The sequence below is a fragment of the Osmia lignaria genome, chromosome 11 (genome assembly GCF_051020975.1).
Source record: "Osmia lignaria lignaria isolate PbOS001 chromosome 11, iyOsmLign1, whole genome shotgun sequence".
NCBI lineage: Eukaryota > Metazoa > Arthropoda > Insecta > Hymenoptera > Megachilidae > Osmia > Osmia lignaria.
This window is the reverse complement of record NC_135042.1, coordinates 8629432-8654237: the sequence shown is the minus strand read 5'-3', so window position 1 is coordinate 8654237 and position 24806 is coordinate 8629432. Positions and strand designations below refer to the sequence as shown.

Sequence of the window (24806 nt, the reverse complement as noted above, 5' to 3'; positions counted from 1 at the left end):
AGCCCGATGGTCTTCGATAATAATCTGAAGCAATCAATTCGATTGAGATTTGTGTGGCTTCAAATATCCTACACAGTTACTTGAAATCGTAAATAAATCGCCTAGTGGAGTTCGAAGTGTGTCCCACAGCAGGAATTCCAAGGCATTAAAGTCGTATAACTGTAAGCAGCGGACGAAGATGGGTAGGTACGAACAGTTGTGCGCGACTTTGGATATCGTTAGATACGATTCTAGTCGCTGCAACACGATTCTAACGAACAGCGATAGAGGATATTGAAACGTTCCGAGCAAAATGACGTAAACGACACCTAAGGATCTATAAACAAACAGCAGGTAGCAAATAAAGAACTCGGAACGGTTCTAAGCGTCTTTCGCGTAAAGAATTTAACGACATTAAATGCCGTATAACTGTAAGCAGCCTCGGACCGGTCTAGGTGGCTTCAGACGAATCAGAAATAGTGTCAGACGACTTTCTGACACCTTCTAAGAATACGAATTCGAAAATTTTAATATCAGACACCATTCGGCTACGTTAGCCGTTGAAAATTAGGTCAAGGTTTCGTTTTGCACCAGTCTCTCCTTAGCTGACATGGTAACGTTGTCAACCGCGAATTTCCGTTGAAGAAGACCTGTCGGAATCGCGACAGGGATACACCATGCACTTGAATCACTCTCATGGTAATGATAGATCAAGAAAGAGGAACGGGGAAGAGACACGTGAAGTCGTGCGAGAAATCACAAGGGAGCTCGTTTGCTGTACCATTCCCCGCGACCTCCGCCGAGTAGATTTCCCTCGTTCAATGAGCGATTCGATGGGGACGGAAGAGAGGTATACCTCTGCCATTGGACCTTAACGGAGAGCGAAGTAGGTCTTCCACAGACGAAGGAAACGAGGATTCAATCAGGGGAACGCGATGGGTACCAGAAAGAAAATGCAAGTGCGTCCATCTTCTATTAGGTTGCTCGATATATGCCCATGGAAAAGACGCTATTGCAGAAATTTTTTCATTTACGGACCATCGTCCACTATTGGAGGTCTCAAAGTAAAAACACGATTTCACTTAAAATTAAGAAATTCACGATGACATACATTAATTTCAAAAGGCGTCTAATAGCAAAGGGTGAGAAACCTTTTTAAAGGGGCATATCGAAAGGGTTAGAGAATACCTTACGAAGGCACACATTTAAAAAAGAAATTGATATCTCCCTCCCTCTGTTCTTATTCTTTTCCCTCGGAAAGACGGGCATCTTTTTTTTTTGTCCTGCTAAAATAAGGAGATTCGAGAAAGGAGAGGGATGACGAACGAACGAAGGAGGAAGGCTTATGTGGTCGTAGAGAGGCCCCGGAGGATTCGATCGAAGAGAGGGGTAGGAGAGAGGAGCGAGAGAAGAGATAGAGGGGATGGCACGACGAGCGAGCTCGAGCGAACTCTTGGTGGCCCGTGCCCACGAGGTCTCCCCTCGTGCGATACTTCGGTATAAAAGCAAAGCAACCTCTTTTGGATGTAACACACGAGGCCTCGATCGACGCTCATCCTGGCGTCCACGTTCACCGTCTGACAACAACCGGTGCGATACTACTCGCGCACAGGATATACAGCCTCCTCGGTACGAAACTGTCAACAAACGTCGGTTTCCGTTCGGCATACGAATCGGTGATTCGATCGGAACAATGAGCAAGTACTTTGTGAACGTTCTGTGGCTACTTCCGGTGCTGGCTGTCGCGTTGCCGGCCAACGACAAGCCTGGAAACGAGAATGACCTGATGGCGACGATCTACACCGATTGCCTGAAGAAGGAATCGATCAACTGCATCAAGTACAAAGTATTCTCATACGTGGACAAAATGCTCGCGGACAAAGAGGATATCACGCTCACGGACGGCATCACCGTGGTCAAAACTTCGAACACCGAAGAAGGCGCACCTAGGTTGGTTTTATTTTTCCTGAGACAAGGGAAATATCTCTTGAGGAATTAAATTGAATTTCGTTGATCTTGTGTTCGATCTTGTATCCGTGTATTCTTTTTTGTAATTAATTTTTAACGGGATTTTACAGATCCATCGAGTCCAGCGACTTGGATACGCTGTTGTTCGATCGTCTAGGAAGGTTCCTCAGGACCCACACGGTCAAGGTTGACCTCAAGGGTACCGACATCCTTGGCGCCATTGAATCAGCTGGTCGAAGCTTCGAAGACTTCACTGACAATGCTGTCGAAAGTCGTGGCAAGAAAAGTGAGTATAAACTCAAAGAAACATTTCTTTGCAATTTTTAAACGAAACCTTCAAAGATATATAGACACGGATCGCGGTGGTAATGAACAAGTTACGAATCATTGATTTCATTAGTACAAGATTAAGGTTAGTTCGGTTTAATAATATGCATGCCTAGTACGGTTGACCCCCATCGTCATCAACGCGTAAAAGCGTCAGACAATAGGACACTTGGTTATCTTTCATCTTTCGAGCATCGTAATTTCAACTTCTTCAAATTACCATCTTACTAGTGTGCTTAATTACCTATTCATTGTTTCCTCTCGTATAGTATCGTTAATTACCAGAAACAAGGTGCCATTGAGCAGTTCGATCCGGGGTCACGTGACCGACCAATTACACGCTCGGTGGCGGTAATTAACGCGAGGAACGGGTTAACCGGGATTCGCTTTGTCGGTAACAATTGCATCGTGCCGAGTTCCTCGGCTATCGTGGTCGCTCTATTCGAGAAGACAACGATGACGATACGCTGGGGAAGCTGGCCGCGAGACGTTGACCCACTGAGGAACTGGTTCCGCTTCCCCTTGAAACTCCTCGAGCGTAGAACGAGGAGAGGGTTACACGCGAGGCGAAAGAGAGACGGACCTCTGCGGGAGATCTCTCGCCGCGTGAGATTTTTGACATACTTTCCATCCTGCAACGGGGTACTTCGCCTTGACCTTCGCCTATTCCACTTCAAGATTCCCCGGAGTCATCCTGAGAAAGGTCGGGTCGCGTTACTTCCCGCTCTTCTCGTGGGAACGTTGTTTAATCGTACGATTGTACTCGCTGAGAAATTTCAGCCAGGTTATCCCCAACGCTCTTATCTACGCTCGTTCCAAAATTTTATTCGACGGTTAACGCGCGACGTGGGTATTTAATTACCATTACTCGATTACAGAGAAGGCCCAGAAAATTCTCGGCCCGTTGATGATGGCCCTCGCCCTGAAGGCCGCAGCCCTGTTGCCACTAGCCTTGGGTGCGATCGCGGCGATCGCTGGTAAGGCTCTGCTCGTCGGTAAAATAGCCCTGGTGATATCAGCCATCATCGGACTGAAGAAGCTCCTCAGCTCGAGCGGAAAGCACGTGACGTACGAGGTGGTGTCGCATCCTCATCATAGCAGCAGCCACGTCGTCAGCCACGACGAAGGCCACGGTGGTTACGGTGGCGGTGGCGGTGGCGCCGACTATGGTGGCGGCTATTCTGGCAGCAGTGGCCACGGCTGGGCAAGGAGTTTACCTCAGGATGCCCACGAAATGGCCTACCGCGCTCATCAACCACAACCACAAGCATGAAGAATTTCGTAGAGAGTTCCGATGTCCTTCGGCGTCTATCACTTTCCTCTCTTCTTTCTTTTCCTAACCACTTTCCTCTTTCCTCGTTTCCTCGATTTCCCCTTTACCCGTTTTCCTCTCTATTTTATACATATTTATTCTTCTTATCCTCCTCGATAACTCGAATCCTCTCGATCTAATAACTCTGTCGCTCTCTTCTTGATCAACAACGAACCAGTACCTCCGCGAGATACTCGTTCCCCATGTATAGCGTAAATTGTTATTTATTCATTGCGCCTAACGCCTGTTCTAGTATTTATTTAATTTTATCCATTCGATCGTGTGCTATTGTTATTGCCTCACATTGTTCTTTGTAATAAAGAGATGACGAACGGCGCGTTGCGTCTTGTCCCAAAGAAAAACAACATATGACTCAAATGCATAAGAGAAACAACGTCCCTATAGGACACAGGAACGTATAATCTATTGGAGAACGTTTCCAATCACGTGTCATCCATTTACCAAACGCTTGCACCGATGAAACGTACTTTCTTTTCATCGATACCTATGAAAACGAGTGAAAGTAGTATAGGTACGCATCGGTGCATCGTTCGATACCTGAACCAGATAACATCTAACAAGCAACGGGGGGGAAAACAACCGCGAAGCGAGGGCATTTCGCTTGGTACGAGTAGAAAGTATACGTCGATAATAGCCCAGGCTAATTATAGTGTACGTTTATGAGAAAGAAGTCGTGAAACTTCTCGATTATCCCATAAGAAAATCGTAATTTCGATTATGAAGCTCCTCGATGGTTAATGCCCGGCGAAATTGATGACCGTTCCACTGTGTTCGAGATTGCCACTACTGACCTAGCTACGTTGATCGGTCACTTAATGGCTCGTAAAAGCTGCCGTTTTTTTCCGCAAACCGCCTTCATTACCGTCGCATAGATTACCGGACGGCGAAACCGGATGCTCGATGCCGTGAACTTCAAACCGGTAACCTGCATACCGGGAATAATAATGTTACCCGCGCGCGGCCAACGAACACAATAACGACGGTTTTCATTGGGGAACAAGTGACTCGTGACGAGGCTCATCAAGCGGAATCGCGATGCAGAAAATCACCGTCCGATAGTATTCAAGATCGCGGATCGTTGAACCGGAAATGGTCAGACGTTTGAGGGTGTTCGATATCTCGCTTTCGCCGACAGGATGATTTCCATGGCACGTACGTGACCGAGAAATCGGTAAAACCGTGTATTTTTCGTCGAACGTTTGTTTATCGTCCTCGGGTGTCCTCGTTCGATCCTGTCGGCGCATCATGAATTTGCCGAATCATTGGTCGATTCAATGAGTCGACCAGCGTGGGACAGAGAGAAGAAATAGGAAAAAAGAGAAGCAATGATGGCTGTTAAGAAAGAAAAGAAAAGAAATCGGAACAGGGCCAGTTCCCCACCGAAAATTTCAGTCTTGCCTCGGTGCCTTCCGATGCTTCACTGCGCTCATGAACCTGGACATTAAGAGAACCGTATCTCCCCTGACCCCCATACCTCTACGCAGAAGCCAGGCCTACGCGTATCTACGTGTAACGTGTTTTCACTTGGTGTGACCCAGTTACCTAGAGGCTGGCACGCCGCTGTCGGACAGGACGAAAATGGTAAGGATGCGGAGGCGCCGAAGGATAAGAGGGAAAAACTTCGATCAGATCGTTTGATTGGTTTAACGGTACAGCATTCGATTAGACAACGAGGTTTCTATTTCTTACCGTGGGTAGACTCTTGAATATCTGATCAACACGGTTTTAACGACCTTACCGTTAATAGTCCACTTCGAAATCCTACGATCTTCCACTTGAGAATCTAACCGAGCATGCTTTCGATTTCATACTTATCGAGATTCCATGGATAAAATCGCAAACAAAAGGACTCGTTGCTCGTCCACGTGGGCGAGAACGAGCGAGTACCAGCTTCGGAGCGAGAGACAGTCCGAAGCGGTGTGCTCGCGATGTGGTTAGACCGGTCGGATCTAACGAGTCGGACGACAAGGGCGAGTACAGCGTCGTTCCTCTCGAGAGCAGCGAAACGATTCGCCGGAATCGTCGCGTCGGTTTTATCGTTCAGGACTGGTGGGGTGCTGCTAGCAAAAGGAGGGAACGAATTCCAGGGCCTGATCGGTAAGAATTCTGCTCTCTACTCTTCCGTCCCCAGGTGGTTAACCAGACTCGATCCTCTCTAAAGTGATCCTTGGCAATGAAAATGCTCCCACAATGGTGGTGTTCGTACCGGTGGCCACGGTGGGGAGAATATCGCCAGCCACGCACACCTGACCAGATATATAGAGCTAGGGCAGGGCTTCCGTTACGGACAGTCCAGTTTCAGTGCTCTCCAGTACGCACGCATCTCGCGGCGTCGAGCTACCAAAGTTGTGGTGGTTAACGCTATTAATCCATTGAGAAATCCTCGACGTTTATCGTCCGTGAAGGAGTAGAAGAAGACGAATTTCACCCTCCTCTGATTCGCATCGAATCGCGCGATCGTATTCCTCTCTTGGTAGGTACTGTGACGAACAAAGTGACTTCAGTAAAGTTTCAAGCCTACGATGGGATAATTTGATGAACCTACGAGGAACACAGCTTCGGTGGACGATTCTTATATAACAGATTCGAACGATTCTAGGTTCTCTTGCGCAAGAAAGATGAGACTGATCGCTTGCTGTTCCGCGTACCTGGCTCTGCTAGTGGCGATGGCCTCGGCAAGGTCAGCCGATACCAACCCGACCAGCAACTCCATTAACGAGGAAACCGCCAGGTCAACCGGCAACAGTAACGTGTTCGGAGATCTGCGACAGATGTACCAGATTTACAAGGAGTGCGCAGACGAGGAGCTCAGTCCCTGCCTGAAAGTGAGACTGTTGTCGGCGATGGACAGGGTGTCCAGGAGCTCCCAGTTGAACGTCGCGGACGGGGTGACGTTCGTTCAAGAGGATCCTACCTCTGGCGAGGAGGAAGCGCCAAAATCCTTCCAAGAGATCGAAGCCAACCTTCCAAGGGCGTTGGACGACAAGGAGGAAGCGTTGAACGCCATGATCTACGACAAGGTCGTGAAATTCTTTCAGAGTTACACGCTGAAGCTGAAGTTACCGAACGTCGAGGAACTTCAACGTAGCCTCGTGGAAGAAGGTGAGATCGCGAGATTAATTATCCGTAATCCGTGTCGACGTTCGAGCAATGAGTTCGCAGACTCGGTCGAGTCGATTCGTTAACGCAGTCATCCGAAATAATGATTCCGGTTCCGTTTTCCCAGTCCAGTAGACCGTGTGGCCCACTCTTCGAATGGAACTGTTCATGAGAAACATATCCTATTATTTAATACGTACGTTTCTTCTAGGTCGTAAGAAGAAGAAGAACATGAGCGGTCTGTTGGCCATCCCCCTGCTGATCGGCGGCACCCTGGTGCCCTTGGCGTTGGGCGCGCTCGCCCTTCTAGCCGGCAAAGCGTTGATCGTCAGCAAATTGGCGCTGGTCTTGGCTTCCATCATCGGCTTGAAGAAGCTAGTGTCCGGTGGCGGGGATCACGGGGGGCACGAGGTCGTTCAAGTGGCCGGAGGGCACGGATCGAGCGGATGGGCGAGATCGAGTCACGATCTCGCTTATTCCGCTTACAAGCCGGCGTCTACCTAGGAAAACAAAGGCACGGAAGCAGCGACCCGTCGTAATCTCATTAGACTTCGCTTTCACGAAGCACCCGCGTGATCCTCGTCGGGCGTCGCTTTCCTCCTCGATCGTTCGCCTTCTTCACCTTCTTCTTCATCTTCACTTCTTTTTCCTCTCGTTCCTCTCCACGACGCCCGACTTCCTCTCTCGCGAGCGACAATCGCTCGATCGTATCATCCTCAGTATTTATTATTCAGCGTGCAGCCACGAGGTGGCTATGTATATTTATAGATATGAAAATATATTAAGATTAACACGTTTGTGTCAGCGACTCTTTACACCCTTCCTCCATCAAACGCACGCTAGCGATGAATCAATTATGATAATTTCAAGATTCATCGAAAGTAATCGCGGAAATGAGAGAAATTAGGAAATTTCAATTGCAACGTTCATAATGATTATCCCTGTTAATCGTTCGATGCAGGCCAGGAGACCAGCCGCGCTTCCGCCTTCTTCCTCCTGCGCGGAGAGTAGAGTCTCTCGTTACCTACATACTGGAAACGCACGAACACCTTACGCACTTGCTCGGGACCTGGAAGCTTAATTGCGTATGTGTGGGTTACATACACGAGCACACGTGCGGATCAGACACAGGTGGAAGTAAACCAGGCCGAGCAGGCCGACCAGGCCAGTCAGCATCCGCGCTGAGCCTTTTCAAGCTGCGCCTAACACTCTCTACCATTCCGGAGAAAAAGCTGTGTCTCTTTCTTCGTCTTCAACTCCCCTCTTCTTCGTCGATCGATCTCCCTTCTACCTTCGCCTCGAGCAGGTTCATCGATCCTGGAGAAGATCTTGGGTCAGGTGGTCCCGTTCCGAACGATTCTCCGCCCTTCTAGAGACTTCCGAAAGTCACCTGGAATCCTTCACCTCCTTTTCTCTATCTTCTTTCCGCTGCGAACCGTCAACACGTGGGCCAACGTAACAAAGGACTCGAAGCTAGGAAACGTATCGTTTGATTTCTTATAGGCTAACGTTTGGTTCGATTCGGATCGATCTGGAAGTGGGTCAAAGTGTTTTCAAGTGGAACGTTGGAATCGGGACTCGGTGGTAATTAATGGTAATCGTTCCGATGGAACTACGGCTTTTCAGCGGGTGTTCCCGATTTCCTCCAGCTCCTGTCAATCATTTCTGACACGTGGAATGCGTTAGATTTCGTTCGAGTTTTCCCTGACATTCTTCTCTCCCGTTTTTCATCTGAGCTGAAACCAAGGAAAAGTTGGAAGATAAGAGGACGATAAAAAGGATTGAAATCCGTTCATTCGAGTAATGGAAAGTTTTACTTCTATTTTCCTCCTTCTTCTGCCAGTCGGCTGTCTTCGTTTTGTTCTTTATAGGGGAATTAAAAAGTTCCAATCACGTTCATTCATTGTGCATTCTCTTGGAAAGTTCATTCATAGTCATTAACGCGTTGATCACCACCCTAGAAATGGACATATCTATTAGCAGAGATATTTTAATATAAGTATTATCATTACCATTATTTCAATCAAATTTCAATTCTCTCAAATCAGTACCAACTTGTAATAAGAAAATTGCCATTATTTTTGCATATACCTGATACAAGGAGGGTTTACAGAAGGGGAGGTTATTATCGAAAGTGAGCCTTGAGGGGTTAATAACACCCTCTGCCGTTCCGAAGCTTTAGCTTATACCGGTGGTGGAAAAGGGCTAAAATAGTAAAGGTATAAAATATCCACTTCCTAGCAGCCACCACCCTTCAAGTGGCGCCGGGTATGGATAAACCAAGGGGGTTGCCAATCATTGTGTTCGGATCCAGGAAGGCCTAACACTTGCCTCTTTGTCGGCGTAAGGAATGTTGATATTGGGTCGAAAAAGCTAACCTGAGTGGGTTGACGACTACACCCACCAGGCGCCTTGCGCCCGTACAGAAGGGGAGGAAGAAATAAAGAAAAGAACGAGAAGCTGCAGGCTTTGCTCCATGGGGGCCTTGACCTGACCTCGATCCTCGGCTGAGATCACTCCCGCCGGCGTCGTCGAGAGGAAAGTGTTCCATTACCAGCCGCGTACAAGCTCGTACACGCCTCGTTATACCATCGGGATTATCGTATCGGTCCACGAAAATCGTCTAATTAAAAACAATCCTAGCCGTTCCTAATCCCATCTAGGTGTTGTCACGTGTCGCACGCTCGTTCGTGACACGGTTCGTCGATCACTCGGTCGATTGTCTCGATCCTCACGATCACCGGTCTCGCCAAAAAGAAGAATCGAAATCGTCGTTCGTTAGCGATCGAGATAAAGTGAAAGTCTTCTGTAACGTCGGTGATTCTGTGTTCCTTTTCTCCTTCTTTTATTTCATCCTCTTTTTCATTGATACCCCGACACTGTCGTAGACACTTTCGATTTACACAGCAGACAGTTGTACCTGTCACTCGTGACAGCGATTTCCTTCGGTCAGTTGCGGTATTAGAATTTCAATCGATTCTTCAGACGTTCGATGTTGCAGTAGAAAAGACACGTATATAATCCGGCATACTTTAAGGAGAATTATTAACGCGTTGACTGTCCTAATGGAAATTTCTGCTCGCCAATTATTCGGAATATGTTATTTCATTTTTCGATTTAACACACGATTGCCATAAAGGAAATGGACATTTTGCAGTCGTTTCATTTCTTAAATTAAGCTTTCCATTTACCACCTCGTATAAATAATACTATTCGAATGCCTTGTAAGATTTTAACGAAGGTCCAATCTAATTAAAACATAGATCACCAAGTTAATGTGAATTCAAAGGAATTTAAACGTCTTTAAACAGGGAGAAAGTCGCTCGTAATCGTACCTACCGTTTATGGGAAAACACCGTACCTCTCATCTTTTTCTTTCTTCATATACATTTTTCTAGGCGAGACGTCTTCGGGGTCACATCGAGGCGCGGCCGTTTGTTCCCCTTGAGGAGGTCTGGCGCGAACCCAACTCGTCCACCAAGCACCATTCCATGAAAAACCGTTAAACGTTCCTCGCGAGTGTCGCACAAATACATTGATTTCAAAGAAAGAGAAGAAGCGACGGTTTTAGTGTTCGACTACGCCCCGATACTGATGAATGGGAGGCTGAGGACGGAGAGAGAGAGAGAGAAACAGCATGGGAATGCGTCGTTCGAGGGGGTATTTCTATGTGGAGGGGCCATTTTTAGGCAATTTTAAAAATTACAAATTACTACACCAGATATATCGATCAAATAATTTCCAAAATCTTTTTTAGAACACAATTGGAATACTGAGGAAGGTGATCGTGTCTGATGATTAAACATTCCTAGCGGTGCATGATTTCTTTAAAATCATAATTTTGCCATTTCATCGGTAATGTAATTTCGAACCTTTCCAAATGGAAATGTCCATCTAATCGTGAAATTACAGTTAAGAAATTCCAGGATATCGAGATTCAGATTACGAATCCAGTATATGACGTGTCCCGAATGAAATTCAAATGAGCCATAGGAATTTCGAAGCTACGCGGGCGGAAAGCGTGCAATCTGCTCGATAGGAGGTCGCGATCCGCCGCGACGAAGAAAGTTGCGGAGGCGTGAGATCGAAACATCTTCTCTACACAACGCGAGGCCTTATTCTGCTGGCCTGTTGAAAGGGAAATCGCGACACGGTTATCGTCCTTGGTCCTAGCACGTTTTCGTTTCGATTTTCAAGCAAGAAACGGATCGATTCAATGTACCAACGCGATTTTCTTATTACTTGAATCAGCGACACGTTCGTAGAACGATCCATAGAGTGCTACTGACCGACAAAATTAGTAGACTTCTCTCTGTGAATGTAATTAACACCTTACCTTTCGAAAAGGGACACTGTGTGCTCGTAGCCGATCGTACATCCGTTTCAGCGATCTTCATGACACGTTTACTTTTGAGTTTCCAGTTCCAGTGTTAATCGATTCGAGAGAAAGGACTGTAAACGCACAACTTTTGCGTTAATGTCTTCTCTCTAGAGTGATGAGAGAGCAACTCGAGCCCACGGGATATTTATAGAACGATTTTGCGACAACGCAGCGAGAATCCATTACGATCGAGTTCCCAGCACCGTGAATATCATTGACCCTGAATATTCGATTTCTAAATACACCTTGCGTCCCAAGTCTCTCTTTGAGAACAAATATGGTACCCTGGAACGAGAAAGTAACCGAACTCTATGGAAATTTATTTCTCTTTGCTGTCCGCGGACAATGTGAATTTGAAGAAAGTTATCAATACCAATCGCTTAGAAAAGAATTTCTCTAAAAAGATTATTCCTTTGAAACAGGAATCTAATCAGGATCCCCTGCCTACAGACCGTGATTGAATAATGAATCCGCTCTTACCGGAAACGCCTAAAGCTGGAATCCGCGTTCCATCGATGTCCCCTTAAAATGAAACCCACCTTTGGCCCCGCGCTAGACCTTCCAACTTCGAAGGTGGTCGAATCTCCGCGGTTGGAAAAGGGCCGAGACGAGTGGGCAAGCATCTTCCGAGCGTTTTCCTCTCCCATTCTCATCGGACCCATCGGTGGTCCGTGGTGCGCGCGTGCACACTCAGGGCTGGTTCGAATACACCGATGGTCAGTAAGTCGGTTCGTTTTACCTCTCCTCTCCTCGGAGAGGAAAGAAGCGAGAAGGACCGCGAACGCTCGCGCTCGCCTGAGCGTGTGGAGGAGCGTCAACGGGAGACGCGCACGACAGAGAAACACGGGACGAACCGCCTGGAGGAGAACCAATAGCTCGTATGGGTTGTAACCCAGCGTCAGGCGGTGGCCAACCGGTGGGGGCCATCAAAATTTCAAAAACGTACGCGGGCCCCTTTCGCGACGAGGATAAAAGGCAGCAATCGTGATTCTTTCGGTCAGTGTCGATACGATCGTCGCAGAGTTGTTGTTGCAGTCAGCACGCGAAGGGAGGATCGATAACGAGAAGTTCCGGTTACGTTTTGCTCCCCTCGATTCATCTCCATTCGGGTGATTAAAATGTTCAAGTACGCGATAATCGCCGCGGTGATCGCCGCTTCGGTCACGGCTGCACCAGCCGCACAGGACGCCGTCCATCAGCCGTCGATCCTCGAGGAAGCTCTGGACGTTTACTCCTCCTGTTCCGGGGAAGAGGATGTCTCGGTGTGCCTGAAGCTGAAGGCGCTGCGTTTCGTCGACAGAGCAGCCCGATCGGCCGACATCGAAGTCGTCGACGGATTCAAGATCGTGCAGACCGACGAGGCTAAGAACAGGTAAGAATCGAGCGGGTGAAAGTGATCGACTTCGGGAATCGCGGTGGTCGCGAGAGAGTGAGATTCACGGAATCGATCCGCTCGCAATTCAATCGAGGATTTTACCTTCCAGTCGGGCAGACAACGCGAGGTCCTTGAACGACATCGAAAGCACCCTGCCCACTGAAGTCGTGGCTAAGGAAGCTGCGATCGATGAAGCTATCTTGGACAGAGCTGGCAAGTTCCTTTCCACCCACACCGTGGAACTGAGTCTTCCCGAAGAAGTCTCCCGCTCGTTCGATGAAGGTATTTATTATCCTTAATCCAAAAATAATCATCTATCCAAATCATTTTATCTAATTACCTTACGATCCTGTTACAGCACGTGGAAAGAAGAAGAAGATCGTGAAATCCCTTCTGCCGATCCTGCTTCTCTTGAAACTGAAGGCTGCAGCTCTGATCCCGATCGCCTTGGGTGGTCTGGCTCTCCTAGCCCTGAAAGCCCTCGTGATCGGCAAGATCGCTTTGATCATCAGCGCGATCATCGGTCTGCAGAAGCTTCTTGGCAACAAGCAGCAGAGTTACGAGGTCGTCGCTCACCCTGTCCACTCCTACGGCCACGAAGAACACCACGATCATCACGGCTGGGCGAGATCGGCTGGATCCGAGCTAGCGTACAACGCGTACAAACCAGCCGAGTAGCTCTCAGCAGTGACACCACTTCGTTTCATCAACTCTCTACCTTCGTTCGCCAAAGTGATCGTTCAGCCGGTGGCGATCACCCGACGGCTGCGCGACTAAGTCCCTCGACATTCGTACGGAAACGACCCAGGAACGACCGTACGATCGGCAATCGTTTCGTGGAAACACGCGAACTCTACGTGACTAGTGACAAAACGTGACGAACCGTGACGATAGACTCTGTTCACCAGTGAGAGAGGCTGTTCGAATCAGACACTCTCGGTGTCGTTCGAATAATTTGCATTGGGCTCCGTTTATATTCAATTGTATCGTCAATTTAATGTCTCATTTTCCTTAAAGGAAAGTGAACACGCATTCTTCGAATGGACACGAAGAGAACGGTAACTGGGATGATGGTACGGTTGAGTATGAATGGATCTTAATACGGTGACGTTAGGACAGAAACAGAATACAGAATGGACTGTAAGGACAGTGAATGGTGGTAGTCGCGCAGTCTCGAGCAACCGGTGCGGTAATCGTTCAGAGGTCGATGCTTCGGAACGATCTCGATCGGAGATCCCGGGTCCAACGCGGCCGGACTCGTAGTCAGTACCTGCACAGGGCCACCAGATTTCATCCAATGATTATTTATACACCGCCCCAAAGGGGTTGCCATGTAACTTATCAAATTATTTATAAATAAATCTTAATTTTATACGAAAACCATACCCGAAATGCTTCTTCCTCTGCTGTCCATGCGTTGATGTCTCTCGAGGACATCACTAAAATATGCTAATTAGTCGAAATTGTATTAACACTATCGGTGTTTGTCTATCTAGTTTGTACTTTCTTCGTGCGAATTGATCCTCCATGGAGGTCTTTCCTGGCTACAAATGTCGTTTATCTGAGTTTCTCTTTCTTGCTTCTCGACGTTTTGACGGGTTAATAAGATTCACCGGAGGATCCAATGGAAATTGGTCTGGCTGGGTGCATCCGGTGTATCGAGCGTGTATACGAAATACGACGAAGGAAGTGTAGGTACTTTCGCTGCTCGCAGAGATCTACCGAGTGAAACCTATTGTTTCGTCGCGTGTGAACGCCCCCTTGACGCCTATATAGCCCGGTGATCGTGGTTGCTGGATCAACAGTATTGTTTCGGAACTCGGTTGCATTTCTTCTGCTTCGTTTTATGGGTTTCATCTGTCGCGTAATTTCGGCGTCAATAATGTGGCAATTTGTTGTGTGGAATGAGGGGGATGAAGAGCGTTTTCGTTAGGTGAGAATCGACAGAAAATCGGTGAAATGAAATGGGAAATGCTGCAAGTTTAAGAGAAATTCTAAATTTTTTTAGTTTAATTTTCCCATTCTTTTTTTTTAATTTTCTCGACTCCATTTCAAATGATCGACGATCAAAGTATTTCTTGCTGGACGAGTCCGTTGCCACGCGGATTCTTTTTCCCCCAGAACGAAGCAATGGATTTAATTGATTCCTCTTTCCCATACGCAGTGGAACTTTCATCGACGGTTCACACGAAAAGCTTATCAACTTTCACCGGCCATCCTCCCCGAGTTTATTTTCATCCGCTTTGAAACGCCCGAGGCTGCTGCGTCATCGGCATGAAACGTGAGTTGCGTAGCCTTTGCCTGTTGGTCTTCGTGTCCACGGGGATCACGGTGATCATGGAGCCGACGGAGGTGCCCATTCTGAACAACGACGATCCGGCGACGTTCGACGAAGCATTTGGTTCGTGCATGGCGAGAAAAGAATTCGGTACCTTCGAGTGCGTAAATCGAGGCACTTTGAGCGCCCTTCAGTTGCTCAATCAGAAGGACGATCTTGATTTCGGCGAGGTTCATTTGGAGAGAGCCGATGGTTATGGCAGAGAGCTTCTAGACTGGGATTATGATCCGAAGGATTTTGGGAACATCGTGAAAGCTGCCACTAGGTTAATGGAACGTAGGAGTTTGAAATGGAACCTGGATAACGTGTACCCTGGACTACAGTTACGCGCTGGGCCGATGTTAAATGGAAACGGGTTATTAGAGTTTGTGATCGATGAAAGGGCAGCAACCTTTAGTGACAGACATGCTGGTCCAGGTGGGTTTAAGGGTATTTTAACCTTGATAAGCGTAAGTGATTCGAATCGAGGAGTCATGGCATCCTCCATGATGTTACCATTTATCTTGTCAGCTTGGAAACGAACCCGTCGTTCTCCAAGGTTCGGATCCTTGCTGACGCGGCGTTCGCCACCTGCTTTCAGCAACTACCTCCAGTAGGCAGCACGGCCAAGGCCATTCATGCTGAAGAATCGAGGCGTTCTCTGAGATTCTGGATCACTCTAGATCTTTTACCTTATACTATCGAATCATATACGTGATGTAACTTTGCATAAATATTGCGATAAATACAAATTGTACGTGAATTTTTTGGTTCCAGAAAGACAAATGCTGAGACATTTGTTGATACCCTTTCTCTTAGGATTCAAATTCAATCTGGTTTCGCTGATTCCACTGCTGTTCGGTCTTTTATTGTTATTCACAAAGAAGGCGCTGTTGCTGACCAAGATAGCATTGTTCATTAGTGGTCTTCTTGGTTGGAACTCATTGTTCTCCACCGCCTCTGCACCCTATCCAGGAACAGGATTTTATACGTATGGGCAGGAGCAACCAGCTGGAGGATTCCCTCATTACGAACAGCAGCATTTTCATCATAGACCCTACAAAGGTTTCTACGGCAGTGATTTTGAACCGTATACACAGCACGTGATCAGAGAGGTCGTCGACGTTTATGATAATAGGGAAGAGGTGGGAAAGAACAAACGAAGTGGAAAGAATTTCGTTTGGATGAAAAATAGTTGAACCAAGAGTGTAGTTAACTCTTTCAAAATGGATGCTTTGAGACTGACGCAGTGGACACAAAAATTTTGTATATTTCATAAATGATAAAATGTCCAAAAATGATTCATGCAGTATTATTTTACATTCGCTAATGTACTTTTAACGACATGCTTTATGCTTTTGAATAAAATTAGAAGAATTATTCAGTGCACAACCATTTTTTCCTTCCCTTGTACCTCATCATACGTTCCATTCCCATTACGCAGAATTTTCCTTCCCTCTTTCCTTAATTTCTTCTTTCCTCCGTAAATGCGACCAGGATATTATTCATCGTGAATTTAATTCTCAATAACACTACTTCCTGTGAAGCTCGAGAAGATGCTCGAGGCTGAGTCAATGAACTATGATATCCATATTTAGGAATATTAGAGAAATTCGTGGATGAAAGATGGACAAAAGTGAATGAGGTGTAAACCAGTAGCCTCGATCGCAAGAAAGCGAGCTGTTCTAGAAATCACGGGTCAGAAATAAGAATTATTCTTGCGAATTCTGTGATTTAGGAATTCTATTCTCAGACAGTCGTAACGGAACCGAGATTTTCCATTTTCCATTGTGCGAATCGTTTTAAACAACCGCGTTGAATATCTTGTTGTAAAAAGATCCGAATCGTTTTCACTGTGCAAACGAATTAATCTCGGTTCATTATCGTGTCGTCCTTTCTTTCGGTCGTCTAACTGTATAAGCGGCTTCCTTGGAGGAAGGAGGAACGATGGTAACGCGTCCAGGAAATGCGTTTGCTCGTAAAGGTAATAGCGTTCATGGTCCCCTGATCGTGCGTCCACGTGCTCGCAACTGTTTATGTCAAGTGTAACGAGCAAGGTGAGCATATATTACCAGCGAGAGGACAGTCGACCGTAAAAGTTCGCTGTTTCACGGGCTGAGGATTCCCATAGAGACGATCCAGTTCGTGTTTCGATTCGAGTCGTCAACACTCGGCTGGCTTCGTCGAACATGCGTGACGATAGACCGTCTGCTTCGTAACGGTTCGGTTTTCTTTTAAAATTAACTGAGTTTCAGAAATTCAGCTATCGAACGAATCTCGATGCAACGGAGATCAATTTTTCTGCTTGCTTTTTGGTAGCGTTTCCATTTTCTTTTTAATTTACCCGAGCGTTTATCTTCGGCGCGAGAAAGATTGATCTCCTCTTTTTATAATCATCCTCGCGCAAGGTAATAGCCGAAAATCGCCACAAAACTGGATACAACGAAAGGCTGGAATGTTGTTTTTTAGTGTCGCTTGAGTTTCTTCTTCCCCTTTGTCGGAAGTAGGGTAATTGCGATCGCAGGCCGGTCGGAGCGTCGATGAAGCTGAGGGGAAACGATAAACGCGGAGAAGAGTGTCCTGGATTTTCAGCCGGCCCTCGAATCTCCTTAAAACGTTGGACGTTTTTAATCAAATTCGTGTGAGCAGTAATTGCTCCAGTCATTTGTCGGATGTGGCCCGTCACGGTTCGTAATCTGTGTCGGATTAACAGTATCCTCACGACGTTACTAACGACGACGATTTTCCGCCATTACCGTGCGTGATTTTGGGTTCACGCGTGAAGATCGATCTTTGCCGATGCGAATGAACTTTCACTGTTCATTCGAGGGTTCGCGGTGCAGGTATTCAAATAATCTCTATCAGAAACTTGATATTAACAATTAAATTAAATTAATAGAACATTTAGTTTTAGCACTGGTTCCTACCGTCTTCAAGATCATCTGAATCCTTAATTTTTAAGATGAACAAGCGATTCGAACAGCAGAAGTGAAACAATAGAGATCTTCCTGCGATTGTCGCTTAAAGTCAGCCTTTTAATTCCTATTCCTGGGTTGTTCCGCGAGGGTTTCGGCTTCGCTTGGCAACCAGGTCAGAGGGATACTTACTTACGGGGCTGTACGACATTGTTTTGGTTCCGGAGTCCCTCCTCCCAGTGGAGGAGGCGTTAAACAGCGCGTGGATCAGGTGTTAGCCGACCTGTTATAAGGACGAACTGACCGAATGGTAGGAGAACGCGAAATACTCTTATAAAAGAGCCGCGGCCGAACGATTCTTATTAGTCTGTGGCATTTTTCGAGCGGATCGTTCGTTGTAAAATAGATTAGATCGCCGCGCCGTTAGACAGCTGTGCCAGTTCATAGTAACAGAATCTCGCAGGTTCAGGATGAAAAGGACCGGAATCATCAGCGTTCTTGCGATTCTTCATCTGATGTTGTTTTTCGATCTGGCGTTCAGTAAAAACGAGTACACCAAGCTGTTTGACAAATGCGCCAGCGAGAAAAACGCTTTCGACTGCTTGAAGAAGAGAGCACTTGATATCCTGGACTCGGCGATCAGGGACGATTCGGTGTACGTGCTGAACGATTACGTGTCGCTCGAGAAAGACCCTGCTGTGGTGACGAGAAGTACAGATCGATCCTTCAAAGATGAGAATGGAACGGAATTAAGCTTGGATCAGAAGTTGGATAACAAATTTCATGAATACTTATCTTCCAGAAGTGTCAAGTTAACCATTCCTGGCGATGTATTCCAAGGTAGAGGAATTTTGGCAAAGCTTCTTTATTTAAACGATCATTCATTTGGTGACATTTCTTCTTTTATATTTCCAGGTAGAAAGAAGAAGGACAAAGGATACGGGGCAGTCATGATGGGTGCTCTGGCAGTAGGAGGTAGGTCTTCTTCAACAACAAATTTATGAAATATTTAGGAACCTAGTGGATGTAAAATTTGTAAAAATGATTTATTTACCATTTTTCCTTTTTTAGCAATGATGGCACAACTGGCTTATGGAAAAATCGCCTTCATAGCTGGAACAGCCCTGCTGACAGCAAAAATAGCGTTAGTATTAAGCGCGATCATAGGATTGAAGAAATTAGTGTCGCATCAAGGTGGTGGTGGCCATGAAGTGATCTATGCTACCGGAGGCGACCACCATGGAAGCTACAGCAGTGGCGGTGGCTATGGTGGTGGCGGCGGCTGGCAGAGAACCATCGATGGTGTTCCTCCCACTTGAATGAAACTAATCACGGGATAATTAATATAGATGTACATTATATATTATTTCTTACTACGAGCGAGGAGAGGAACTTTTCAATAAAACTTTATGATAGACGAGTAAAATGTGATTTAGAAAATTATCTATTGAAAGTTCTAATGCTTTTGATCGATTAGTTATTTATTTAGAGCTGCTAGCAGAGACAATTGTACCAAAAATTAATGTTATTTATTTTCTACTTAACAGCGTGAGAAGTTTGCATAGTGAATTGTATATTGTTGTAAAAATGGACAGTAATAAAGGTTATCAGAAGAACTCATTTTTCTCCTTTTGTTTCAAATAAGATTTTTAATACTGAAATTAATCAAAGGTGGTTATGTTTTATATTTATACCGCAAGTTCTCTTTATTTAATACAAAATCTTAATCATTAATTCTTCTTTTAATAAATTCTTCGTCGTTTTCGATAACCAAGCTCATTTTCTTCGTAGCCACCATGATGGTCATAATCGATGCTTGAACTATGGGTATTTTCGAAAGTATGATAAGGGTGCTTGATTATCTGGTACGTCACCTTTTCCTTGTGCTCTGCAAAAAGAAGAAGAAAATCAACCAAGTATCATACGTATAATTTCTCAGACACATCATTGACGAATTTTTCAAAATTATTCATTTACCGAAGGCTTTTTTCAAGGCAATAGCAGTGGCAATAGCCAGAGCAGCTTTTCCAACGACCAGGGCTTTCGCAGCAATCGCAGAAACAACGTTAATCAACACATACAGCATAGTCAGCTTCGATGCTCCCAGGAAGTACAACAACATCTGTCCGTACCCTTTGTCTTTCTTTTTGCGAGATGTGACTGGAAAAGGGGAAGGTAATGTCCACCGTTTGTTCTAACAAAATTACAGTAACGTTTAATTTACTTGAGCGCCCGTTTACCGCAAGGAACGAACGTTAAATTACGAAAAGTATGCTTTGTCACGCGACGTCTAAGATCGTCCGTAGAGATTACGTTGAAAGGAAACACACATTGTTGCGTTAATTTGATGAGTAACCGGATAATTAGCCAGCAGTGTGAGTAACAATGGGAAATCGATCCCAGGAAACGGTACTCTAGATTTTCAGGAAACGTATATTCCTGAGAAAAAGTGTATTTTCTCAAGAATTCATCGATGACTCTAATATGTTAAGTGTCACAGTGAAAATTTTCTAATTAGAACTGAACCACCTTAGCTCATTAAGGATCAGATTTTTATTTAATTTCACTTTGAAATTTAATTAATTAAATTACAACTTAGAATCTTAGAACGTACCTTCTTCAGTTCCATCATTTTCACCCTCAAAAGTCTTTTCATCAATTTCCCTGGTCACCCTCTCCTTTGTCTGACTATTCTTAATTCCAATCTCTCGCGTCTCTTTTGCGCATCCAGTGGAATTCTGTCGCTGATCGCAATCCGTTGATATCGATACACTATCGTAATCTCTCTGATGAGCAACGATGCAACTGCAGGCAGCTAGGAGGCTGCACAACTGCAGCACGACGAACGTACGTCGATGCATGTTCGAGCGAAACTGGCCGACCAAAGTGGTGTTCATTTTTATAAAGGCAATTGTAATTAACGGTTACGACATACAGAGCGTGAATGCAGCTACGGATCCTTCTCGCAGCTGCTATGTTTTGCTCGATTCAGTGGATCAGCTTCGGAAATGCAGCTGCGAAACGCTTGGTCCGCGAGCTGCATCACGGTTAGCTGCATCCCCGCTAATTGCAGCGTGTTCGTCTACTGTGAAGCGATATTATACGCACGATATCCTGTTGCATCGAAACTAAAAGGAATTGGGCTAATTGCAAGGGCTGAAACCTACGAGGCTAAGAACTTATAATTATGCATGAATGAAGAAGATTATTCTTCAGAATATTTGACTTAATTGAATTTACCTTTTTAAAATTGCCACGGTTACTCGAATAGTAACATCAAAAACTTGTAACACTTAATTGATTAACGTAATTTATTCTAATTGATTAACCGTTGGAAAGTCAAGGTTCGTCAAGAATTCAATGAAACACTGTCACCGAATCGAAGATGCTTCGCTAGTTCCGCTTCCTCCTCGTACGCTGAGAAGTAGAAAATAAGGCCTAAAAGGCTGAGCCTTTTTCCTCGCAACAGCTTTGTATGCCACTGGGCCGATCGAGCATCCTCGATTCGTTTCTTCCACTATATATTTGCCGAAGGTCACGGGTTGCACGCGATTTGAAATCGTGAAAACGAGATACGGTAGCTTCTCTATATGGTTCATCAACATCTTCGACTTCCTTTATGGTACTTTACTATCTCAATCGTGCATCGTTTTCTAATTTTTCATCCATTTCGTTGTAAAGGACATCGAAATCTCTTTCAATTTTATAGATCTATAAACTTTCTTGTTGTACATCGTCTCGTTTACGAGCTGCTAATTAAGATACCTTTCGACAGAATATTTTACCGAAGTGATTGTCGGAGCTATTTCGAGCGGATAATCTGAAATCTTGGTGAGAATTAGCCGGCAGCGAAACCGAATAGTAGTTAAAGCCAGAAACGATGCTCAGATGTTCGTGGCTTTCGTGCGGCGCTAATGAGCCAGGTCAGAACAACCTGTTGCGAATCGTTGACCCGAATCTATTAAGACACAGAGACGACCTCTTACCAAACATCCCTTTCATTTTTTTTTATTCGACCATTACCACGCTTTCCTTGCTCCTATTAACCTGGAAAATCGTACTTCCGCTAATTATGCAAGGGTAACACTTTTCCCTCAACGCTTGTTGAAAAACGAAATAATAGTTCGAAAGATTCTTCAATTTAAAAAAAAAAACTATGGGGTGTTTCTCGAATTTTTTGAAAGTCACTTTGCACTCAACGAATGGAAACGAAATACGAGGAACATGGAAGAGTTTGAAAAGAATCGCGAAGGCTAATGTCCCATCAACAATATGTATTCGTCGATTAAACCCTGTTGGCCTCGTTCCCGAACAAATGAAGAACTTTCTTTTATAACAATGGCGAACGTGCCGCGTTCTCGAATGCTGCTACCTAATTTTAATAAGATGACGTGTACTTTTGAATCGCAAATATATACACCACCATGGTGTAGGATTATAATACAATACATGTGAAAATTTCCTGATCATTTTACCATCTGGACCATTGTAATGGTTATTAGACTCGGTTAAATTCAACCTACAAAACCATCGAGAAATGTCCCTTCGTGCTCGTTCGTCTACGTCTCCGACTATTCAATTTCTGTCGCGAACCGCGAACGCAAGTCATTATTGTTCATCGTGGAATCTGTTTCTCGCGGCGCCTGTGTGAATTCCGCTGCGTGCCGCGAATGTGGCACGCGCGTTAACGTTGTACAACCACGAGGCCCTCGCTATGGGATAATCGCGATAAGTAGGTAAACCATCATCGAGGATGCGTCGTAGTCGCATTAGAGATGCGTTTAACCTCGATCGAACGGCTGCCAGAGTCGCTGTGAAATATCGGCATAGTGACATATTCTGTTAGGTTCGATTCCATAATCATCAGCTGACCCTTTGATTATTAACGCTCCAAAAAATTCATATTTCCCACCTGCTTCATCCTGCCCCCAACCTGGTGAGATTTAATTTCGTTACACAACGAATAAATAACGAAATTAAATTAAAATTATTCCTATATCGGTAATTTGAACCGCATGAAAATTAAACAACGGACTCGAACGAACGAGCAAAGAAAGCAATTGAAATCAGCTCAAACCAAACGTGAAATGTTAAAAAGTGGTAAATTTATAAATAACAGGGCAGGGAGAATAAATTTCTCGGGCGGTTAATAACATAGCCTTGCAACAATGTTCAGGTAGCAGAACTAAAGACGAAAAAAGATAATTAAAGGAATTAACGAGAAACAGGATTATTACAGCGTATCATGTTGCCAGGATACTTGTTTTCCTCGACGCGCACACGGCCGGGTAACTTCGAAAAAAGGAAGAAGACCACGAGTGAAGGTGAACGTTGCAATCCAGTGCAATGGGCGAAAAAGGTGCAACCGAAGCGATTCGCTCTTAACAGTGCATCGAAAGAGAAAGGGACGAAGATGAAATAAGATAAGCAGAAAGGGAAAAATTAAAATGGAATCGAATCGATTTTCGTTTAGAAGCTAGCTGTCGAAAGGAAGAAGAAAACGGAGGAGGATCAAAGTATCATGAAAGGAAGACGCGAGAGTAAGGCCGCGATCCGTCCGCGACCTAAAACTACTTCCAACCGTCACGAGTATAATCGAAAAGGTCGTCAGGGTTACCGTGTCAGCTACTCCAATAGGATACTTCCTTTGTGCATCATCCCCCTTCTCCTCGATGCTCGAGCGAATCCCAGCTAAACATCAGCGAAACTTAACGAGCGAATTGCACACGGCCAACCTTCTAGCTCGATCTCGATGCTTGAGTGGGTCTGTGTGTCAAGATGGGTCGCATGCTCGCTCTGCGAGAGCATCGTAGAGAAAGGATCGAGCTAAGGGGGTACCCGTTGAACGAACAGAGAAAGACCGAACGAACTTGTTTAGAGCGTTAAAGTTGTTGCGAGTATTACAATCCGTATGGGTTCTTTACGTGGGAGACGGTTCACCCTGGTTTGCGAAGGATGGAGGATGACTCGATGGTATATATCGGTCCGTACACCTGGTCCTGTCGCCAGTTCTCACTAGTCGAGGATCCTGAAGACCGCGGGAGTTTCAGTGCGTACTTATATCCGGTGAGGTCCTCCAGTTTCGTTAAGGATTAACGTGCCAAGGAAGACGATGGATCTGTCCAAGTGTGTGATCGTCTTGTTAGCGTGCAGTGCGGTCTGCTGCGCGTCCTCGGCGACGAAGGACGAGGACAGCTTCGTGGACAAGGGTGTCAGAGCGATGTACAGGGTCTACGAGGACTGTCAGACTCGCAACATAGCTATATCGCCGTGTCTGAAGAAGAAGGCGATAGCGTTCTTTGAAAGACTGGGAAGAATGCACATTCTGCCGTTGTCGGAGAACTTTGAACTGATCAGAACCGCGGAAGTAACTACGAAGAGTTCGGTGAACGAGCTGGAGGCCAGTTTGGGTAGGACGGTTACTGGCAAGGATGAAATACTGAACGAAATTCTATTGGATAGAGTGGCCTCGTTGTTGAACAGCTTCAATATTCAGATTCGTTTACCAAAGACCACACCTGGGGAACTGAAGAGAGGGATGGAAGAGGGCCGAGGCAAGATGAAGAAGATGATGGGCATGATGATGATGGGATTCGCTATGAAGATGATGATGATCCCGTTGGCACTTGGTGTACTCTTCTTGCTGGCTGGAAAGGCGCTGATCGTCAGCAAGATCGCTCTAGTTCTTTCTCTGATCATTGGACTGAAGAAGCTTCTGAGTCAGAAGCAGGGACACGATCATGGCGGCTGGCAGCAAGGAGGCGGTGGATGGGACAGGAGTCTGAAGATTCTTCCTGTCTCTACAACGACACAGGCGAGCCGGGATTACGCGCACAACTTGGCCTACTCGGCGCGGCATCAACACTGATCGGAAATTGATTCGAGCGATTGAGGAGGTCTTGTGGTTCTGAACCCGCGTGTTTCACGTTCGATGCAATTTTAAAGTGCATGTTGGGACTTGTAACGTAATCATTAGACCGCCATATCTCGAGCGGGGGATAGTAATTTATTTAATAAAAATAAGCATCAGCGGATTCTAGATATTTTTGCTAAGGATTCTATCTCTTGTACTCATTCTTGATTCTTTTGAAGTTAATAGACCGTTTCGTGAT

The 24806-nt window shown here is 45.6% G+C and overlaps 6 protein-coding genes across 6 annotated transcripts; 5 read left to right on the top strand and 1 right to left on the bottom strand.

The window, feature by feature from the left end:
- Positions 1–1491: 1491 nt before the first annotated feature.
- Positions 1492–3958, top strand: LOC117603783 (uncharacterized). Its single transcript, XM_034323260.2, has 3 exons — positions 1492–1929; positions 2058–2233; positions 3153–3958. Exons 1-3 carry the CDS (start codon positions 1673–1675, stop codon positions 3545–3547), a joined length of 828 nt encoding a protein of 275 aa, XP_034179151.1. The 5' UTR covers positions 1492–1672; the 3' UTR covers positions 3548–3958.
- Positions 3959–5874: 1916 nt separating this feature from the next.
- Positions 5875–7534, top strand: LOC143305807 (uncharacterized). The gene is made up of 3 exons (XM_076690839.1): positions 5875–6080; positions 6207–6709; positions 6918–7534. The coding sequence occupies exons 2-3, from the start codon at positions 6226–6228 to the stop codon at positions 7208–7210; spliced, it is 777 nt and encodes a 258-aa protein (XP_076546954.1). The 5' UTR covers positions 5875–6080; positions 6207–6225; the 3' UTR covers positions 7211–7534.
- Positions 7535–12097: 4563 nt separating this feature from the next.
- Positions 12098–13456, top strand: Osi9 (DUF1676 domain-containing protein Osi9). The gene is made up of 3 exons (XM_034323603.2): positions 12098–12459; positions 12572–12744; positions 12821–13456. Exons 1-3 carry the CDS (start codon positions 12206–12208, stop codon positions 13138–13140), a joined length of 747 nt encoding a protein of 248 aa, XP_034179494.2. The 5' UTR covers positions 12098–12205; the 3' UTR covers positions 13141–13456.
- A 1280-nt stretch (positions 13457–14736) lies between these two features.
- Positions 14737–16024, top strand: Osi10b (DUF1676 domain-containing protein Osi10b). The gene is made up of 2 exons (XM_076691037.1): positions 14737–15221; positions 15561–16024. The coding sequence occupies exons 1-2, from the start codon at positions 14737–14739 to the stop codon at positions 15976–15978; spliced, it is 903 nt and encodes a 300-aa protein (XP_076547152.1). The 3' UTR covers positions 15979–16024.
- A 1880-nt stretch (positions 16025–17904) lies between these two features.
- On the top strand, positions 17905–24768 carry Osi12 (DUF1676 domain-containing protein Osi12). The gene is made up of 4 exons (XM_034323127.2): positions 17905–18534; positions 18610–18669; positions 18766–19002; positions 23775–24768. Exons 1-4 carry the CDS (start codon positions 18165–18167, stop codon positions 24560–24562), a joined length of 1455 nt encoding a protein of 484 aa, XP_034179018.2. The 5' UTR covers positions 17905–18164; the 3' UTR covers positions 24563–24768.
- On the bottom strand, positions 19400–19892 carry LOC117603962 (uncharacterized). The gene is made up of 2 exons (XM_034323602.2): positions 19672–19892; positions 19400–19582 (listed from the first exon to the last, which is right to left on the bottom strand). The coding sequence occupies exons 1-2, from the start codon at positions 19814–19816 to the stop codon at positions 19437–19439; spliced, it is 291 nt and encodes a 96-aa protein (XP_034179493.2). The 5' UTR covers positions 19817–19892; the 3' UTR covers positions 19400–19436.
- Positions 24769–24806: the final 38 nt, after the last annotated feature.

What these genes read in the sequence shown, in the direction of transcription:
- LOC117603783 (XM_034323260.2), top strand. Translation starts at nt 1,673, where the DNA reads ATGAGCAAGTACTTTGTGAACGTTCTGTGGCTACTTCCGGTGCTGGCT. An exon ending in ACCGAAGAAGGCGCACCTAG is followed by an intron (nt 1,930 to 2,057) that starts GTTGGTTTTATT and finishes GGGATTTTACAG; the next exon opens with ATCCATCGAGTCCAGCGACT. An exon ending in CGAAAGTCGTGGCAAGAAAA is followed by an intron (nt 2,234 to 3,152) that starts GTGAGTATAAAC and finishes ACTCGATTACAG; the next exon opens with AGAAGGCCCAGAAAATTCTC.
- LOC143305807 (XM_076690839.1), top strand. Translation starts at nt 6,226, where the DNA reads ATGAGACTGATCGCTTGCTGTTCCGCGTACCTGGCTCTGCTAGTGGCG. An exon ending in ACGTAGCCTCGTGGAAGAAG is followed by an intron (nt 6,710 to 6,917) that starts GTGAGATCGCGA and finishes CGTTTCTTCTAG; the next exon opens with GTCGTAAGAAGAAGAAGAAC.
- Osi9 (XM_034323603.2), top strand. Translation starts at nt 12,206, where the DNA reads ATGTTCAAGTACGCGATAATCGCCGCGGTGATCGCCGCTTCGGTCACG. An exon ending in ACCGACGAGGCTAAGAACAG is followed by an intron (nt 12,460 to 12,571) that starts GTAAGAATCGAG and finishes TTTACCTTCCAG; the next exon opens with TCGGGCAGACAACGCGAGGT. An exon ending in CTCCCGCTCGTTCGATGAAG is followed by an intron (nt 12,745 to 12,820) that starts GTATTTATTATC and finishes ATCCTGTTACAG; the next exon opens with CACGTGGAAAGAAGAAGAAG.
- Osi10b (XM_076691037.1), top strand. Translation starts at nt 14,737, where the DNA reads ATGAAACGTGAGTTGCGTAGCCTTTGCCTGTTGGTCTTCGTGTCCACG. An exon ending in AGACATGCTGGTCCAGGTGG is followed by an intron (nt 15,222 to 15,560) that starts GTTTAAGGGTAT and finishes GGTTCCAGAAAG; the next exon opens with ACAAATGCTGAGACATTTGT.
- Osi12 (XM_034323127.2), top strand. Translation starts at nt 18,165, where the DNA reads ATGAAAAGGACCGGAATCATCAGCGTTCTTGCGATTCTTCATCTGATG. An exon ending in GGGTGCTCTGGCAGTAGGAG is followed by an intron (nt 18,670 to 18,765) that starts GTAGGTCTTCTT and finishes TTCCTTTTTTAG; the next exon opens with CAATGATGGCACAACTGGCT. An exon ending in GAGAACCATCGATGGTGTTC is followed by an intron (nt 19,003 to 23,774) that starts CTCCCACTTGAA and finishes GAGGTCCTCCAG; the next exon opens with TTTCGTTAAGGATTAACGTG.
- LOC117603962 (XM_034323602.2), bottom strand. Translation starts at nt 19,816, where the DNA reads ATGTTGTTGTACTTCCTGGGAGCATCGAAGCTGACTATGCTGTATGTG. An exon ending in TGCCTTGAAAAAAGCCTTCG is followed by an intron (nt 19,583 to 19,671) that starts GTAAATGAATAA and finishes TTCTTTTTGCAG; the next exon opens with AGCACAAGGAAAAGGTGACG.